Source organism: Bos grunniens, chromosome 25, assembly GCF_055505025.1.
Source record: "Bos grunniens cultivar Pamir isolate PY7600 chromosome 25, Bosgru_T2T1.0, whole genome shotgun sequence".
NCBI lineage: Eukaryota > Metazoa > Chordata > Mammalia > Artiodactyla > Bovidae > Bos > Bos grunniens.
The window spans coordinates 8,296,509-8,314,353 of record NC_141189.1 but is presented as its reverse complement, the minus strand read 5'-3'; the positions used below and the strand labels follow the sequence as shown (position 1 = coordinate 8,314,353).

The 17,845-nt window shown below is 58.7% G+C and overlaps 2 protein-coding genes and 1 non-coding gene across 19 annotated transcripts in view; all 3 read left to right on the top strand.

Annotated features, from left to right (window-relative positions):
* DTX2 (deltex E3 ubiquitin ligase 2) overlaps positions 1-3,362 on the top strand; it is a 36,476-nt gene extending 33,114 nt beyond the window's left edge. For all 14 annotated transcript variants that reach the window (XM_086374403.1, XM_086374395.1, XM_086374408.1 and 11 more), the window contains 3 exons: positions 124-285; positions 1,805-1,894; positions 2,805-3,362. In XM_086374403.1, the coding sequence (XP_086230529.1) occupies positions 124-285; positions 1,805-1,894; positions 2,805-3,032 (480 nt within the window). In that variant the 3' untranslated portion in view covers positions 3,033-3,362. The remainder of the gene's footprint in view (positions 1-123; positions 286-1,804; positions 1,895-2,804) is intronic.
* UPK3B (uroplakin 3B) lies at positions 3,357-11,262 on the top strand. 4 transcript variants are annotated; one of them, XM_086374412.1, is made up of 7 exons: positions 6,221-6,473; positions 6,635-6,784; positions 7,038-7,275; positions 8,371-8,450; positions 9,232-9,361; positions 9,800-10,002; positions 10,634-11,262. In XM_086374412.1, exons 1-6 carry the CDS (start codon positions 6,392-6,394, stop codon positions 9,957-9,959), a joined length of 840 nt encoding a protein of 279 aa, XP_086230538.1. In that variant the 5' UTR covers positions 6,221-6,391; the 3' UTR covers positions 9,960-10,002; positions 10,634-11,262. The 4 variants fall into 4 exon arrangements, with proteins under 4 accessions (XP_086230539.1, XP_086230536.1, XP_086230538.1 ...); XM_086374414.1 differs by adding an exon at positions 7,432-7,590 and having other exon boundaries at positions 6,259-6,473; positions 9,800-11,255; XM_086374413.1 differs by lacking the exon at positions 6,221-6,473 and adding an exon at positions 3,357-3,867 and having other exon boundaries at positions 9,800-11,262.
* Positions 5,680-5,751, top strand: TRNAE-UUC (transfer RNA glutamic acid (anticodon UUC)). Its single transcript has one exon. It is a non-coding gene; the product is annotated as a tRNA-Glu (tRNA).
* Positions 11,263-17,845: the final 6,583 nt, after the last annotated feature.

The following is a 17,845-nucleotide window of genomic DNA, read 5'->3' as shown; positions in this document are numbered from 1 at the left end:
GGGTGACCAGGGAACCAAACCCGTGTCCCTGCAGGTCTCTTTCCCATCTAGTCAGCGGGGTGGCTGGCCTGGGTGCTCTCTCAGGGCCACCAGCTCAGTCCACAACCTTCTGCCCTGTTCCAGGATGGAAGCTTGCAATGTCCCTCCTGCAAAACGATCTACGGGGAGAAGACTGGGACCCAGCCCCGGGGGAAGATGGAGGTGTTCACGTTTCAGATGTCCCTCCCTGGCCACGAGGACTGTGGGACGATCCTCATAGTCTACAACATTCCCCACGGCATTCAGGTGAGGGGCACGGCACAAGAGGAGCCTCCTTGGATCTTTCTGGAATCGGCCCCTCTCTGGGGCTCTTCCTGTCCCACTCTGTCCCCCGGGATCACTGAGGGGGCCCGGCTGCCCAGTCAGACTCCCAGCAATCAGGAGGCACTCGTGCTGGGGGCTCCATCCAGCCCTTAGGGTTGTGGAAGCAAAGAGATGGCCCCTGCCTTTTCTTGAACCAGGGAGGGCTTCCTGGAGGCGGAGGCATCTTAGCTGGACTTGTACTGGGCAGAAGGCCCACAGGAATCTAACCAGGAAAAACAAGAGCTTCTGTTGGGCTAGCTGGCTGGCTGGGGAGCCCACAAGCAGGAACCTTCCCAAGGGGCAGAGTGCAGAGCAGAGAGGTGCCTGCAGTGAGGCCTGACCACTCCTGAGGGACCAGCTCAGTGGGCTGACCCAGACCTGTGTGGGGTGTGGGGGAGCGGGAGCCTCAGCTGCAGGTCCCAGTGGAGACCCAGCAAGAGTCTGGGCTCCTCAGGTTTCTGCCTTGGACCGGGGGATCTCAGCATCCCCCCAGAGCCTCGTTGGCTAGGGAAGATACAGGAGGACAGGATGTCCCTTGCTTTTGTCCAATTATGTGCTTTCCCCTGGTTGTCCTCCAAAGTGACATTGTGCTCAAAGTGAAACTGGAAAAATTAGAAACATTCTAGACAGCAGTAGAGCCACAAAGCAGGAGGGGGATTTGGAGTTGTACATGGTGTGTCTCCCGAAGAAGGCAATGACACCCCACTCCAGTACTCTTGCCTGGGAAACCCCATGGATGGAGGAGCCTGGTAGGCTGAAGTCCATGGGGTCGCGAAGAGTCGGACACGACTGAGTGACTTCACTTTCACTTTTCACTTTCATGCATTGGAGAAGGAAATGGCGACCCACTCTAGTGTTCTTGCCTGGAGAGTCCCAGGGACAGGGGAGCCTGGTGGGCTACCGTCTATGGGGTCGCACAGAGTCGGACACGACTGAAGCGACTTAGCAGCAGCAGCAGCAGCATGGTGTGTCTCCATGGGCTGAGGGCAGAGCAAGGGCTGAGCGTGGTTCCAGCCCTCGCCCTCTGGGTAGCCTGCTGCCATGGTCTTGGGGCCCTGCTCCATCCGGAGAGAGCAGTGGAGGTGCTGTGCGCCCCAGGGATGGTGAAGCAGGCCCTGCCATCCAGTCCAGAGAGCCCTGTGCCCAGAGGGTTGCCAGTGAAGTAGGAGCTTCCGGTCTGGCCTCTGACAGGTCTGGTTTCCTCAGGGACGTGGAGGCCGTAGGGTGTGTGGTGCCCAGCAGAGCAGCATGGGTTCAGGGAGGGCAGGTGTGGGCAGGCCATGTGCACGGTGGGTCGTTAGAGCGAGGCAGGAGACAGCGGTTGATTTGGTCACTTGCGTGCAGGAGGAGCCCCGCCTGGAAGGTGTCGGGGTGCGGCTGGGGAGAGGGGGCCCTGTCCCAGCAGCTCTGCAGCCCGCGATCCCCTCAGCTCCCACTCTCACCATCTGTGTTCCTCCTGCAGGGCCCTGAACACCCCAACCCTGGAAAGCCCTTCACTGCCAGAGGGTTTCCCCGCCAGTGCTACCTTCCCGACAACGCCCAGGGCCGCAAGGTAAAGGCCCGGCTGCCACCCCTGGGAGCAGCCTCCATGCCCCTGCCCCGCAGCTGGCAAGTCCGGCCTGGCTGCCCCTGAGCAGCGGGTGGCTGTTGGGTCGGGAGAGCTAGCTCGGTGGCCGCACCGGCTCTGCCTCTGCCCATCTTACTGCAACAGGAGGAGGGGATGAAGCCTGCGGGCTGGCTGGGGTGTGGGCTGCCCCTTCCTGGGGACCTGCTGCAGGTTAGGCGTCCGGGTATGGGGCATCCAGGCAGAGACGACCTGACCACAGGTGCTCTGGGGGGAGGACAGGGGTCTTCCTGCGGCCTAGTGTGATGGGATGGGGCGGAACCAGGGCCTCTTCACCCTGGGTGATGGGGGTGGCCTGTGGAGCCGCCTCTGCACTGAGTCCTGATTTGGGGCTTCCCAGCTCAGAGGAGGGGCTTCCCAGGTGGCTCAGCAGTAGAGAACCTCCCTGTTAAGGCAGGAGACGTGAGTTCGATCCCTGGGTCAGGAAGATCTCCTGGAAAAGGAAGTGGCGTCCCACTCCAGTATTCTTGCCTAGATCTCATGGACAGAGGAACCTGGGGGCTACAATCTATGAGTTCGCAAAGAGTTGGACACAACTAAACAGCTATGAGAAGGCTGGGGAAGAGCATTCCAGGCAGACAGAACAGCCAGGGTGGTGGCTTTGGGTGGGGACAGCCCCAAGGGCGCGGAGAGGCTGAGGGAGTTGAGGGGGTTGTCAGGAGTGTCTGCCCTCCAGGCCAGCCCCTGCAGCCAGGGTTTGTTCTGAGCACTCCTTCATAGCCTTCTCCTGCTCCTTCCCCACTGCCCCTTCCCCCCTACCCCCCACCCCCCCTACACATCATCCCTTTCCCCTCCTCCATCCCCTCCCCTCCCCGCCCCATCCCCTCCCCTCGGGCAGGTCCTGGAGCTGCTGAAGGTGGCCTGGAAGAGGCGCCTTATCTTCACAGTAGGGACATCCAGCACCACCGGGGAGACCGACACAGTGGTGTGGAACGAGATCCACCACAAGACCGAGATGGACCGTAACGTGACAGGCCACGGCTACCCCGACCCCAACTACCTTCAGAATGTGCTGGCTGAGCTGGCCGCCCAGGGGGTGACCGAGGACTGCCTGGAGCAGCAGTGACCTGCGGCCTGGCTGGCCCCATTCGTCCACCACAACGGCGGGCTCCATGTGGAGTGCAGGCTCCCCATGCCCACCCGTCCCCTTCCCTGTGCCTGCCAGGCCTGGTTATCTGTGGAAACCGGGCGAGCGGCTGGGAGTCGTACGTGTGGAGGCTTCGGATGCCGCTACCTCAGTGTGTGGGCCCCTCTGTCCTCCGTAGGCTGTGTGGGGCCCCCAGTGTCCGGGGTGAGGAGAGGCTGCCTGCCGTGTGCGCCGCCGGGGCAGGCCTGAGTCTGGGTCAGCTTTTCATACCTCAGATGTTCTGTTTGCAATAAATGCCCTAAAGCCAAAGACCGTGGGCCCTGTGGGTTTGCCATTGGAGAGACTGCGTATGTACACGGGTGTGTATGTGTGAAGGCCAGCCCACACACGTCTTGCTGCATCAGAGAAGGAATGGACCTGCCAGGCTTCCTGTCCAACCTTTGTTTCTTCCTAAATGAGACACAGGCTGCGGGGAGGCCAGGAGCCAGGCGCTGACCCGAGCAGCTCCTCTGGCCCCACCCAGCTCTCCTTGCAGTGGGCCTTCAGCAGCTCTGCCAGGGAGACCCCGCAGCTCCTCCCATTTACTTCCTCAGGGGTTCTGACTTTCTAAGCGGGTTCTGACTTTCTAAGTGCTGCTCATGTTGGGGCGTGTACTGCTGTGTCCACTTTACAGATGAGGAAACGGAGGTTTAAGGGCACAGTAGTAGAGCTGGGACTGAATCCCAGCCAAGTCTGGTCTGATCCCCGCCCTCAAGGTTCCAGTTCTTCCCAGTCTTCTTAGAAAGAGGATCCAATACTCCTAGGCCTCCTGAAGGTGAGCGGGGGTGGGGGTGGGGGGGGTGTGCTTGTGGCCTTCACAAGCCCTTTTCTCCCTAAGAAAGAAACTTAAATTCTGTTTTATGATTTGTTGTTACAAAGATCAGTGTATGTTAGAGTATTTACTTTCACCTAGAAGTTACTTTCTTTCCTCTTCTGATTGTGAAAAGAAAGTAAGGCAGCTTGGTGAGCCCCTGGCATCGTGCCCCCTGCCCTGTGGAGAAGTTGGTTTGGGGAGGGCCAGGAGGCCCCGATAGAGAAGCTGGAGCCCAACGCTGTTAGGTTCCACAGCGAGACTCGCTCCAGGGCTCACAGGGCAGAGGGGTGGTATGGGTACCTGAGTGCCACACCCTCACCCTCGGCTCCCACCCCCACAGCGCAGTCAGAGAGCAGGAACAAAATGTTTGCACATCTTTTGCCTGATCAGAGTCTTGTATTCACAGTATATCAAGAACTGTCACAATGATAAAAAAAATTTTCAATTTTAACGGGCAAAGGACTTGAACACACATTTCTCTGAAAAAGCTACACAGATGGTGGACAAGCAACATCATTAGGGGAGTGCAGATCAAAACCGCAAAGTGCTGCCACTCAATACCCACTAGGGTGGTTATTATAAAATATATAGGAAATAAATACTGGTGAGGATGTGGAGAGAGTGGAACCGTTGTCCAGCGCTTGTGGGAATGTAAAATGCAGCTGCTTTGGAAAGCTGGCGACCAGTGCCACAAGAAGCAGTTACCATATGACTCAGCAGTAAACTGCTAGATAAATATCCAAGAACTGGAAACATGGCCACGGTAGCGTTCATAATAGCCAAGAAGTGGGACGACCCAAAGAGCCATCAGCCGATGAATGGATGAACAAAATATGATCTGTCCGTGCAATGGGATGCTATCCAGCTAGAAAAAAGAACGAAATGCTAACACATACAACATGGATGAGCCTTAACATTATATCAAATGAAAGAAGCCAGGCAGAAAATGACACATTGTGTGATTCTGTCTATATGAAATATCCCGCAGAGGCAAGTCCACTGAGACAGAAAGTACATCAGTGGTTGTCAGGGGGGAAGGGGGATGGGAAGTGACCATTTTAATGGGTACAGTGTTTCTTTTTGGGGTGATAAGGTTCTAGAATCTGGTGATTTATGGCAATGAAGTTTAAAAGGAAGTCTACAGGGCTTATGTTATATGGAAAGTATAAGGTTTTCTGATAAAAGAGTTTGAGCAACACCTCCCTGCTCCTCCCTTCTTCCTACCTTGAGTGAGAACACGATGCCTGGAGCCACAGCAGCCACCTTGCTGCAATGAGAAAAAAATGCCAAGAGAGGGAGTTCCCTGGTTGTCTAGTGGTTAGGACTCTGCTTTCACTGACCTGGCCTGGGTTCAGTCCCTGGTTGGAAACAAGAATCCTGCGAGCTGTCAGGTATGGCAAAAAAAAAGGTCAAGAGAATCTTAGAGGCATGGACCCTAATGTCATTTGACCAAACCCATACCAGCAGCCATCTTTCTCCAGAATTCCTGTAAATGAAAATCCCTTCTTGTTTAAAACAAAAACAGCCTCCCCAAAAAACAACCCCACCAAAACAAAACCCTCTAAACTGTACATTTTAAAGGGACATCTTAGGTTATGTGAATAATATCTTAATTTTAAAAATACATATAGGGAATTACCTGGAGAAGGAAATGGCAACCCACTCCAGTGTTCTTGCCCAGAGAATTCCATGGATGGAGGAGCCTGGTGGACTGTGGTCCGTGAGGTCGCAAAGAGTTGGACGAGACTGAGCGACTAACCCACTATAGGGAATTCCCTGGTGGTCCAGTGGTTAGGACTTGGCGCTTTCACTGCCAGGGCCTGGGTTCAATCCCTGGTCAGGGAACTAAAATTCCTCAAGCTGAGTAGTGTGGCCAAAAAAATTAATGAAAATTTAAAAGGATTCTAAAAAGTAAAAAAAAAAAAGCATATATAGTGAGAACCCAAGGGAGTGATGTCAGCAGGGCACTTGCCAGCTGTCTGGGCTCTATGATCACAGGAACTAAGGGAGGATGTGGCCTTGTGAAGGGAGGGCAGGACCACTGGGCCCTGAGGGAGCTAGAGCTGGCCCCTTCCTCCTCTGGGTGGGGATGGAAGGCCAGAGGGAGGCTCCTGGTACTCGGGGTGCAGGAATCCCTGGCATGTGGCCCTCCTCCCCAAGGCTGGGGGTCTGGGTGGGACCCAAACTCAGACGTGGGCCTCTGGGGTGACCTGGCCAGCACCCGGGGGTCCAGGGGCCTCTCTCAGCCCTGGCCTGCCCCTGCCCAGAGCCCTGCCCAGCTCCCTCCCTGGGGTGGGCTGGGCTGGGAGGCGGAGTGGGGTGCTTTTACATTTTCAGGTCTTTCCAGCCCTTGGCCAGCTGGGCAGCCTGACTAACCAGCTCCTCCAGGCCCACGGTGTGCGGGGGAGGGGCGCGGCCCGGGCTGGCCAGACCAGCCCCAGGCTGTGGGTGTGGAAGCAGGCTGGTGGGTGCGCTGCAGGCCATTATGGGGCTCCCCTCCAGGCAGCCTCGCCTCTGGCTGCTGCTCTTGGTGGTGCTGGGCTGGCCCCAGCCCTGCCTCACCCTGGGTAAGTAGGGGTCCCGGGAGGGGTGCACCTGGCCAGACCCTAGGGGCTGGGGCACCTGCTGGAGTGATTAGACCCTGGGACCCCCCACCCCCCACCAACCGGGAGAGGCAGCCCCAAGGGCAGTGGGCCCTGGACCCTCACGCCTATCTCCACGGCCCCAGACCTCATCCCCTACACGCCGCGGATAACCTCCTGGGACCTGGAAGGGAAGGTCACGGCCACCACGTTCTCCCTGGAGCAGCCGCGCTGTGTCCTGGACAGGCACTCCAGCGCTGCCGACACTGTCTGGCTGGTGGTGGCCTTCAGCAACGGTAGGTCATGGTGCAGGTCTGGGGCCTGGGGTGACGGGTGGGTCTGAGGACAGCTCCAGGGCCCTGGGAGCCCCGCTCAACTCGGTGTGAATGGGGAGTTCGGGCTTTATCCTGTGGTGGATCTGAGTGGTGGCGTCTGATTTGTGTCTGGAGGGGCACTCTGGGCTCTCAGGCATGGAGGGCGCAGGGCTATGGGAGTGGACCACCTGTCTTCTGCCCTCTGGCCCCAGCTGCCTGTGCCTCCCTCCTGCAGCCTCTAGGGTCTTCCAGAACCCCCAGACACTGGCTGAAATCCCAGCCTCCCCACGGCTGCTGACCGATGGCCACTACATGACACTGCCCCTGACCATGGACCAGCTGCCCTGTGAGGACCCTGCGGACGGCAGTGGGCGCGCCCCCGTGCTTAGGGTGGGCAATGACGCCGGCTGCCTTGCTGACCTCCATCAGCCTCGCTACTGCAATGCCCCCCTCCCGGGCCCGGGGCCTTACAGGTGAGTCGCCTGATCTGAAACCTGGAAGGGAGCTGCACTGGGAAAGGGAGGGTGGGGGTTGGGTTCTGAGACCAGGGCTGCCCCCAACCCTACCCCCGCCCCAGTCTCCGCCCAGGCCTCTGGCTGCAGGCCGAGCCAGCCCCTCCCCTTCTCCAGCTTTGGTATCTTCCTGTGTGCGGTAGGATCTCCTGGAGGGGCAGGTGGCCTCCACGAGGAGGTGGGCATCACAGAGCCGGTAGGGGATGGGCCAAGCATGTGGGGAGGGGAATGCTGGAGACCGCTCCCCCCCAACCACAATTTGGGTCTGGCAGGAAAGTCAGCCTGGGGCTGAGGGTGGAACCCGGGTGGGAGAGCAGGGGTCCAGCAAGCAAGGGGACAAGGCCAGACATCCTCAGGGTGACCAAGTGCGGCTGGGGGAACTGGCAGGTGCCACAGGGACAGCGGGGCAGAGTGTAGCCGCCTTCCACGCCCACGCCCCTCACCCTCTGACCCAGTGGCCACTCCCTGACTCAGCCTCCCGCCCTGTCCCTAGAGACCACGAGAGCCGGCTCCCGTCAGTAGCAGGTGCCAGCCTGCCTGGATCCCAGAGCGCCCACCCCGAACAGAGATGCAACTCAAGTTCTGGGCGGTGCCCTCGGAGCTCAGCCTGCCCACTCCCCTGATCCTGGTCTCTGAGCACGCCCTGAGCACACCTCTCCCTCCTGGCCTTTGCCAGGAGGGGTGCCCCCTCCTATTGGGGGGCCTTCCAAAGCCTCGCAGACTCCACACAGCCAGCAGTTTTCCTCCGGAGAAGAGGGGCTGGGGCCTCACACACCCTTGTGAGCCACCCTGAAGCCCCCGTATGTGGCATTTAGTCACGGGGACCCCTGAACCAGAGAGGGTGTCTGAAGAGTGACGGTTCAGATGGCTGAGGGCTGGTGGCAGAGGTTGCTGTGGCCAGAGAGGTCTCGGGGTGCTTAGCACAGGGTGCCCCCCTCCCCTGAACATGACAGGCCCACAGCCTGGCCGTCATGAGCTGCCTGGGGCCTGGCTGAGGTGGGGGCCTTGCCCAGAGCAGTCGAGGCGCAGAGCCTCACCCCTGGTCCTCTCCCCCAGGGTGAAGTTCCTGCTGACGAACTCCAGGGGCTCACCCCAGGCCGAGACGAGGTGGTCCGACCTCATCGCTCTCCGCCAAGGTAGCGTGGAGGGCGGGGCGCTCCAACTCCAGTGTGCCCTGTGGACCAGCCAACTTTGGCACCCTGGTCGTGCTCAGCCGGCCCCTCCCCTGGCTACCATGGGACTGGGGCCCCCGAGTCAGAATCCAAGTCCTGGCCACCCCCTAAATAGAACCTCCCACTAGAGGGTGAGATACTGGGTCAGCCCCCTGGGCAGAGGCACCAGCTCTGTCCACCCCAAAATGTTTGCCAACCCTTGGGTGCCCTAGGCTGAAGCCCCATCTTGGACAGAAATAGTCTGCCCTTCCTTCAGGGAGCCAGCCCTGTGCTGGGCACTGCTGGGTAGAAAAGAGGGGCCAGGGCAAGAAAGAGGCTGGAGCCGTGGTCCTGGGAATTCTGCTCTCAGCAGAGCGCCAAGGACCAGCGGTTCAGCAGACCAAGAAAACTGCACGTCAAAGGCCGAGTGTCCCATGGAAGGGTGCCTGGGAGACAGGCTGCAGAGACGGGTCAGGAGGGGAGGGGGCGTGGGTCTCGTTACGTGAAGGCCTTGAATGCCAGGCTCCAGGGAACAGGGCAGCACCTGGTCGGCCCTGAGCTCCGCTGCCTCTCTGCCTGCCACGGGAGGTGGGAACAGTCCGGCCGGTGAGACCATGGCGGAGGCTGGCAGAGCGCAAGTGCCGTGGCAGAGAGGGGCAGATGAGCGGGCTCAGGGTGCCGGCTGGGGACGTGAGGCAGTCAGCATGGCGGGGAGGTGACTGCCCTGGGGTCCGAGGGCAGCCTCTGAAAGCCGCTGTGTGTGCAGGGAAGTCCCCAGGCTCCATCGACACGTGGCCTGGGCGGCGGAGTGGAGACATGATCGTCATCACCTCCATCCTGTCTTCTCTGGCCGGCCTCTTGCTCCTGGCCTTCCTGGCAGCCTCCAGCGTGCGCTTGTGAGTGGCGACCCCCGGAGGGCCCCTTGCCCCCCCCATAGCCCCTGCTCTCTCTCTGGCCCAGCACCTTCTGGAAGCCCTGTAGTTTTGAGTTGGGTGGTTCCCCTTCCAGCAATGTGCAGGGAATTTCCACCCTGAGTGTCTCTCATCTAGGAGCTCAGGGAGGCAGTCCAGCAGGTCCTCTGATGATGGGTTCATAGACGGGGCCACCTTGCTCTGCCTGGGCCCTTCTCCCTGACAGTGAGCCCTCAGTTGTTTCAATGAACTGATACCCAGGGAGCCAGGGTGGCCACCTGGAGGAGGTAGGCCTCCAGCTGGTCTTCCCAGGGAGGAAAGGGACATCAGAGGCTGCAGGAGGAGGGCTATGGGAGCTCGGCAGCCCGCTCCACCCAGCAGGGAGACACTCCACCCACAGCCCGTCTCCCTGTCGCCATCCAGCTCCAGCCTGTGGTGGCCGGAGGAGGCCCCGGAGCAGCTGCGGATCGGCTCCTTCATGGGAAAGCGCTACATGACCCACCACATCCCGCCCAGCGAGGCAGCCACCCTGCCGGTGGGCTGCGAGCCTGGCCTGGAACGCTTCCCCAGCCTCAGCCCCTAGCTTGGCCCACCTGGCTGGGGCTGGGGCAGTGGGGACCTGGGGGGTGAGTGCACAGTGCACGTGTGTGTGTGTGGGTGTGTGTCCCGCATCGCACCTCCTGCCCTGCCTGAAATCCCACTGCTAGCAGCCCTGCCTTGGGCTTTCTCATTTCCCCCGTCTCCAGGCAGTTGGGGGAGGGCCTCAGTCAGACCAGGCATCCAGCCCCCAAAGCCATCTGCCTCTGATCTGCCTGCTTCAAGCGAGGCTGGAGGTCATGTAGACACACTGCCCGAAAGGAGGCTTCCAGGCCCCAGGAGGAGGCCTGCAGCGGGCTGGGCTGGGCTGGGCCATATTGGGGTACATGAGGCCCCTGTCTGTCCCTCCGTCTGTCCCTCACTGGCGGCCGGAGCTGCAGTGAGGCCTTCAAAGGTGCCTCCATCTTCCCTGCACGTGGGTCCTTTCTGAGGGTGGCCCTCACTGGCTGGAAGGTCAGACCGTGTAGATCTCTGTGACGATCCGGCTACCACATCTAACCTCCTTGCACATGCAGATGGCACACACACTCATGCACTCACTCCCATTCCACAAGCATTTGTTGAGCGCCTGCTGCATGCCACACACACAGTGTTAGGCATGGCCCTCACGCAGGGCTCGCTGCTGTTCTTGGGGCGCTCACTCACTGCTCTGGGCCTCAGATGACCACGTGTCCTGATGTGACCTGTTACTGTTGGGGGGGCTATCACCCCCTCGGACTGTCACGCACCCTCGAGCTCACACTTCTGAGACGATCTGCCCCCGATGGACTCTGCTGTCCAGTAGCCAGCGCCCGCATCACCCAGCAGGAGCCACTTGACTCTCCAGCGTCCGTCTCCCTGCAAGACCGGTGATTCCCACCGTGGACACAAGAGGGCGCCGTGGCGCCGCGGTTGCCGAGTCCCGCGCATGCGCACGTCTGTGCACTGCCGAGCGTCCTGCCGCTGGACCTGATGTCTCACAGCGGCAGCCACGCAGCTGGGTCTCTGGAGGTCACGGCTCCAGTTTCCACCTCAGCCAAGCCAGAGGATGAGCAGTCACACTCTAGTTTGAGGATCAACGGTGTGTCGTCCCACTGCACAGCTGTCACCGTTTTCTGGATGGAAAAACATGCTCAGTGATCTGCCCACGATCCACTGTCCCCAACCCCGTGTCCCCCGGCCGCTCCCAGGCCCTTCTAAGCCTGACTGCGGCTCCCAGCATACAGGCCGCCCCGAGGAGGGCGCCAAGCGGGGAAATCTACCCCCCTTCCCTGACTTTGGAGATGAATAAATGCAATCTGGCTCCTCCATCCCCGTGGTGCCCGCGCTGGATCTGCAAGAGGGGCAGTTACACGCGTTGCCCAGCCTGGCTCCGCCCTGTGCAGCCTGCCCCTGACACCAGCCCGGGCGCTGCCCCGAGCCTGTCGTCTAGATTGCTAGCCCTAGCTATGCATTGGGGTACCCCCATCTCCTGATGGCCCCAGGGAAACCCACCCCCAATGGGGTGGGAGGCAGGGCCAGGAAACCCACCACTAATGCAGGTGGATTTAGCAGTGCTCCTTCCAGGTACACGCTTCACGGGAGTCTGCTTTCAAAACCCATGCACCCCTGGCCTCTGTGGTCTCCCTCCCACCCTGCCTGCACCCTCACCAGCCACAAGAGCTGCTCTCGGTGCAGTTGGGAGCTCACGCCCTGGTGTCCTGGGTGACACCTGGCCGTGAGAACCAGGCCTGTCAGACTGCCACTTTTGGAATTCCGCTGCCGTAGAGCCCAGGATCCTCTTGGATTCTTGGAATTGTCGTTGTTTAGTCGCTCAGTTGTGTCTGACTCTTTGCAACTCTGTGGACTGTAGCCCGCCAGGCTCCTCCGTCCATGGGATTCTCCAGGCAAGAATACTGGAGTGGGTTGCCATTTCCTTCTCCAGGGGATCTTCCTGATCCAGGAATTGAACCTGTGTCTCCTGCTTTGGCAGTCGATTCTTCACCTCCGAGCCATCTGAGAGTCTCATTCTTAGAATTGGAGGAGGGTTAAAAGTTGGCCCTGCGCTATGCCAGCTACCACCAGTGGAGCCTGGCCCACGCTGTCCCTCCCAGGCCTGGCCCCAGTACCAGACAACAAGGCCCTTAAGACCCAGAATGCCTGGCTTGGGGCCTGCCCAGGAAGGAAGTGATAGTGAGAAATAGGGATCTACTGGTGTTTGCTGAGTGAAAAGATGAACAAACCTGCCCAAAGATGGAGGATCAGCCAGGAGCAGGAATTGCCCCTGGCTCTGGCGTGTCCCGGGGTCCTGTGGTGGCTTGTTAGTGCCAGAATCTTTGTGCATTCTGAGTCCTGTGATGTGCGTCCCTGGGGCTGCCCCTCCCAAACATCTTCAAGCCCCTCTGAGGAGCTGCTCTCATCGTGGCCACCTGAGGCTTGACCGTGGAGATGAGCTCTAAACAGACATTGCAACATGGTGAGTGAAGCCTGGGCAGGGGAGGCAACTGACCCCACCTGATGGTCAAGGGGACTAACTAGGGGTGAGAGGTGTCTCAGGAGGCAAATGTAAGTCAAGTCAGAGGAAAGGAGGGACGGAGAAAGAGTGGAACTCGGGGAGATCAGACTTAAATAGTCTTGCCTTATGGTGACACAGGTGGTTCCTGGGACCACAGCAGCAGGGATGGGGGGCCGGGAACCCGGTAAGAGCAAGGGTGACCTGGTCTTCCAGGCACGTGGAATCAGCCCTGAGCCAGGGCAGACGAAGCAGGTTGGGGAGGAAGAGGTGGATTCTAGAAATATTTGGGAGGTGATTGGAGGAATCTGGCACTTCTTAGACATGGGAGACAAGCCAAAAGGGAGAGGCTGTGCTTGGGTATCTTTCCTTCATTAAAAAAAAAAAAAATTATTTATTTATTTGGCTGTGTCAGATCTTAGCTGGGGCTTAGTTGCCCTATGGCATGTGGAATCTTAGTTCCTCAACTAGGGTTCAAACCCATGTCCCCTGCATTAGAAGGCAGATTTGTTTTTTTAATCTTTTTTAATTTTTAAATTATGAAAACATAGTAACACTTTTACGGGAGGCATGGAAAGTACAGAACAAAGTTACATGTAGTTCCAATTAATTACAGTTGTTTTAGGTAGATAAGATATTTAGTTGGAATTTCAATATCAAACTCTCAGAAATTAATAGAATAGAATGTACAGAGAAGCAGAAGCATACAGTAGACCTGAAAATCACTGTGAACCAATTCGACATTATTAAGATTTATACAAGAAGGTGGATTCTTAACCACTGGACCACCAGGGAGGTCCCTCCTGTGCCCAGGTTTCTGATGTGGGGATGGATATGAATGCAAAATGGGGCCCCTTATGTTCTGAAAGTGGTCCTATCACCCCAGCCTTGGAGCCGATCCCCAGGAAAAGGGGGTTCTGGGAACGTCATCGTAGGTGAGTGAATCCACACGAACGCTAACAAATTGTTAGTATTTTACAAAGATGGAAGCCAGTCCTGGTCAGCGGAAGGCTGCCCAGTGAGCCTGCTGGGCTCCGGGCGTGCTGCCCCAGAGCAGGCGTTCCCCGGGCGCCACAGAGTCCACACGGAGTTGGGGTGGCAGGCCCGGTCATCACCAGCCCAGGCATCGCCACGCTGGGCCCTGGGGAGCTGTGCTGGGGCCTTCCGCCTCAGAGTCACGCTCGAGAGGGTCACCAGCTAGACCCAAGCTCCGAGAGGGCCAGCTCGTGACAGCCTGGAGCAGGGCGCCTAGTGAGAACCGCATTGCGGAGAACCTCTTTATTAAATGTTTTCCATGTTCTCCAGGGCTGTCCTTGGGGAAGTACCTCCAAACCCATTGGCCCATCACATCATGGCTCAGTGTTTAAAAACAAGTTCACTGTGAAGAAGGAAAAAACAGCAGTGATTGTGGGGGCGATGACTCACAGATGACTCATTGGGCCAAAAATCAAAGGCAGCAGAATGACAGTAGGTAGAAACCGGCCAGCACCCCTCCCTCTCTCTCACCCTCGGGGTTCACTTTATTCCTCTCATCTCTGAAGTGTCCGTTTCTCTCCATCTTCCCTGCAGTCCCCCAGGCCTGCCACCCTGGTTTCTCGATGGGGTGTCAGCAGTCGCCCCTTTGCTGGTCTCCGCACGTCTGCATCCCTGCTCCCCACCCCCATTCTTCCCGTGGCATCCAGAGGAACTCAATGATACACATAATGTGTCTCACCTTTGCCCCCCCTCAGAGGTTTCCTCCCCGTGAGAGCAGGTCTTCTCATTTGCGAGGTGCCAGGATCCATCCCTTGCTCCCTGAATTCGTGCCTCTGTTAGCCCCTCCACCCCATCCCGCCACTGGGCCTTTGCACCTGCTTTTCCCTCGATAGAGACCATGCCTCCATTCCACACCCCTTCCTCTAGGTCGTTCCTCAGCTCCACTCACACTTCTTCAGAAGCCCTTCCTGACCCCTCAGCTCTCCTAGAGCCGTGTTGTTTTCCTCCTCAGCACCTTTTGTTTCCTTGTTGTAATCAGACATTTAAAACGACGAGCTTTTGCTTCTCCTCTGCTAAACTCAACTCCAGCGGGGCAGGGACCACATGTGCTTTGCTCACCAGAGCGCCCCCTAGAGCTAGCACAGTGCCCAGCTCCCAGTAGGTGTTTAATACATATTTGTTGCCTGACTGTTTTATAAAAAACCCCCTCACACCGGCCAGAATGGGCTGATGTGGGTGCCCTAGGAGCCTGGCACGTTCCACCCTCTGGGTGATGCAGGGGGAGGTGCAGATACAGGCTCCGCACCCCCCACCATGGTCGGGGGGTCCTGGGTGGGGGTGAGGGGACCCAGTCCGAGCAGAGACATCATTTGGGTAGTGCTGGCTGGTGGGGGCTGTGTCCCGGACATAAGAAGGGCGTTGCAGGAGGCAGTCAGAATAGCAACTATCTGTCATGCCCGGGAAGGTGGCCAGGCCCCAGGTGCTGGGGGAACACGAGGAGCTCCTGATGGCTTTGTGGTGCGTGTGTGCTAAGTCGCTTCACTTCTGTCTGACTCTTTGTGACCTCATGGACTGTAGCCCGCCAGGCTCCTCTGTCCATGGGGATTCTCCAGGCAAGAATGCTGGAGTCGGTTACCATGCCCTCCTCCAGGGGATCTTCCCAACCCAGGGATTGAACCCGTGTCTCCAGCAGCTCCTGCATTGCAGGTGGATTCTTTACCACTGAGCCACTGGGGAAGCCCCTTCCTGTTTGGCTTTGTGCTCACAGAAAGAATTTCCTTTCATGTTGGAGTTCCTCAGAGCCTTGTTGGGGTTTGTGACTCTCTGCCTCCTAGGAAGGGCCCCAGGGCCGGTGTCCCAGCCTGAGGGGCAGTTCATTGGTGCCTCCGCAGGATGGCGACTCAAGCACTTTCTGCAGAGCGCTGCCCCGCCCTGCTGTCCTTAGCAGGAAGCTGGAAGGCAGGGAGGGCCAGTCCAGCTCCTGGCCCCCCCAGCCCGCTGCCTCCTGGGTTCCCTGGGGCCCCTCCCGTCCTGCCCACAGCAGCCTGGGGAGCTGCCAGGCCCCTGGCAGAGGGTGGGGCGGGCACCACCTTCTCGGGAGGGGCCGACGTGAAACAGGAGCAGATGGACAGAGCCACACCCCGCTGCTCACTCTGCAGCCTGGCCACCCCACCCACCCCCACCTGTCCCCTCAGAAGGGGGAGGGGCAGCTGCTGGGCAGGACAACAGGTCAAGGGACCCAGCCCAGAGACCCTGCAGGCCTCTCAGAGGGAGGGTCAGATCCAGTCCCACTCACGGAGGGGGCCGGGGAGCCGACCGCTACAGACGGAACCGTGTTCCTCCAAATTCCTATGTTGAAGCCTCAGCGCATGACTGTTTAGTTAGTTCCCTCGACTGGCATGGAACCTGTGCCCCCTGCAGTGAAAGTGCCCAGTCCTCAGCGCTGGGCCTTCAGGGGCCTTCCAGAGTGTGGCCGTATTTGGAGAGAGGGTCTTTAAAGAGATAATGAAGTTAAGAGGTAATTAAGTCCTTGAGGGTGAGGATGTGACCCCATCAGACTGGTGCCCTTATAAGAAGAGATTAGGACACAGAGACACCGGGGTGCTGCAGGGGACAGACCAGGTGAAGAGGCAGGAAGGGGACGATCCAAGGAGACAGGTCCAGAAGACACCACTCCTGCCCACGTGATCTTGGCCTTCCAGCCTCCAGAACTGGGAGAATGCAAAGGTCTGCTGTTAAGCCGTCTGGTCTGGGGCGTTCTGCCCTGGCGGGTGGAGCAGACTGATCCACCCACCCTCACAGTGTTGGGGACATGAGCAGGGATGGGGTAGAGTACGCAGGGCAGGGGGCCATGGTGAGAGCTGCCGGAACAGTGTGTGCAGAGGCTTGGAGGCAGGAAGGGCCAGTCTCACGCTGGCCCCTTGGCCCAGCTTTCCCTGCCTCCTCTCCTCCCCAGGGCCCACTGCAGCCGTGTCCTGGCCCCCTCCCCACCGACCACCACTACTCCCAGCCTGACCCCAGGAGCCCAGGGGTCACCCTTGATTCCTCCTCCTCTAGGTGAGCCCGGCAGGCAGCCCTGCCCCCTTCTGCTGGCCTCAGTCTCCCCTCCCCCGTCAGATGAGTGACCATCTCTAAGCTCCTTCAGCACAGACACTCGAGTCCCCACCTCCCCGAAACCCCACTGCCTGTGGGGTGACGCAGGCTGGAGTTATTCCCAGGAAGAATGCGTCGCCCTTGACAACCATTCTTCTCCCTGACTTCCGACCTCTCCCCGCTGAGGGACAGACAGGAATGCCCCATTAATCATCTTGGCCTCTCCCTCCAAGTCCTCAGCCCCCCTTTCTCCGCTCCCCAGTGGAGATGTTGCTGCATGGAACCGTCAGGCTCAGCTTCGCCCTCCAGTCCCTGTGCCTTGTCCGAGCCCTGAATCTAGGCGCCTAGGGCAGTGGGAGAGCCCTCGGGGCAGGGGGTGGGGAATGGGCTGAGAGTGGGCTCGGGTCAGGCCCTACCCTGTCCCATAAGTGACCCCAGGTATAGAGCCAGGTAGGTCCCTGGGAATAGACTATTCCCCAGGGCTCGGTGTGTCCCACCTGTCCCTGCAGCCCTCCCTGGCTCCCCCAGGCATTCTGGCCCCTTCACACTGGCTCCCCTGCAGAAGCCCCAGTTTGAATGCAGGACCAGGGGTTCTCCTCAGGCCCTGTGGGTCTGGGAAGGAGCACTGGGCCTGGGGGGAGAGATGGAGCCGGCTGGCGCCCCAGGGTGGGCCGTGGGGAGGATTGCCCTGCGGACATATGGGACCTTGACCTGGATCAAGTGAAAAGGGCATCGAGGGTTGCCCCCCCCTGTGACTTGTGATTAAAAATAGAACATTTCAGGGACTTCCCTGGTGGGCCAGGGGTGAAGAATCTGCCTTGCAATGCGAGAGCCGTGGGTTTGATCCCTGGTTGGAAAACTAAAGTCCCACATGCTGTGGAGCAGCTAAGCCCGCTTGCTGCAACTAAGGCCCGTGTGTCTCAGCTACTGAGCCCACGAGCCGCAGCTAGAGAGTCTCTGGGATGCAATGGAAGATCCCGCATGAGTCAGTGAAGACCTGACACAGCTAAACAGAGAAAATTTTTTGAAAATAGCATTTCAAATCAGTAGAAATAGAGCTGATTTTTCACTATTTTAGTTTTTTTTTTTCAATATTTGAGGTTTTTTTTTTTTTAGGTTTCATTACATAGGCATGATTGATTAAACCTTCGGCAGCTGATGATAAATCTAACCTCCAGCCCCTCCCCCCTCTCCAGAGGTCGGGGGATGAAGCTGCAAATTCTTGATCACGTGGCTGGTTCCCTTGGCAACCAGCCCCCCTCCTGTGATTATCTAGGGGGTTTCCAAAATCATAGCAACATAAACTCAGGTGTGGTTGAAAGGGGCTTGTTACA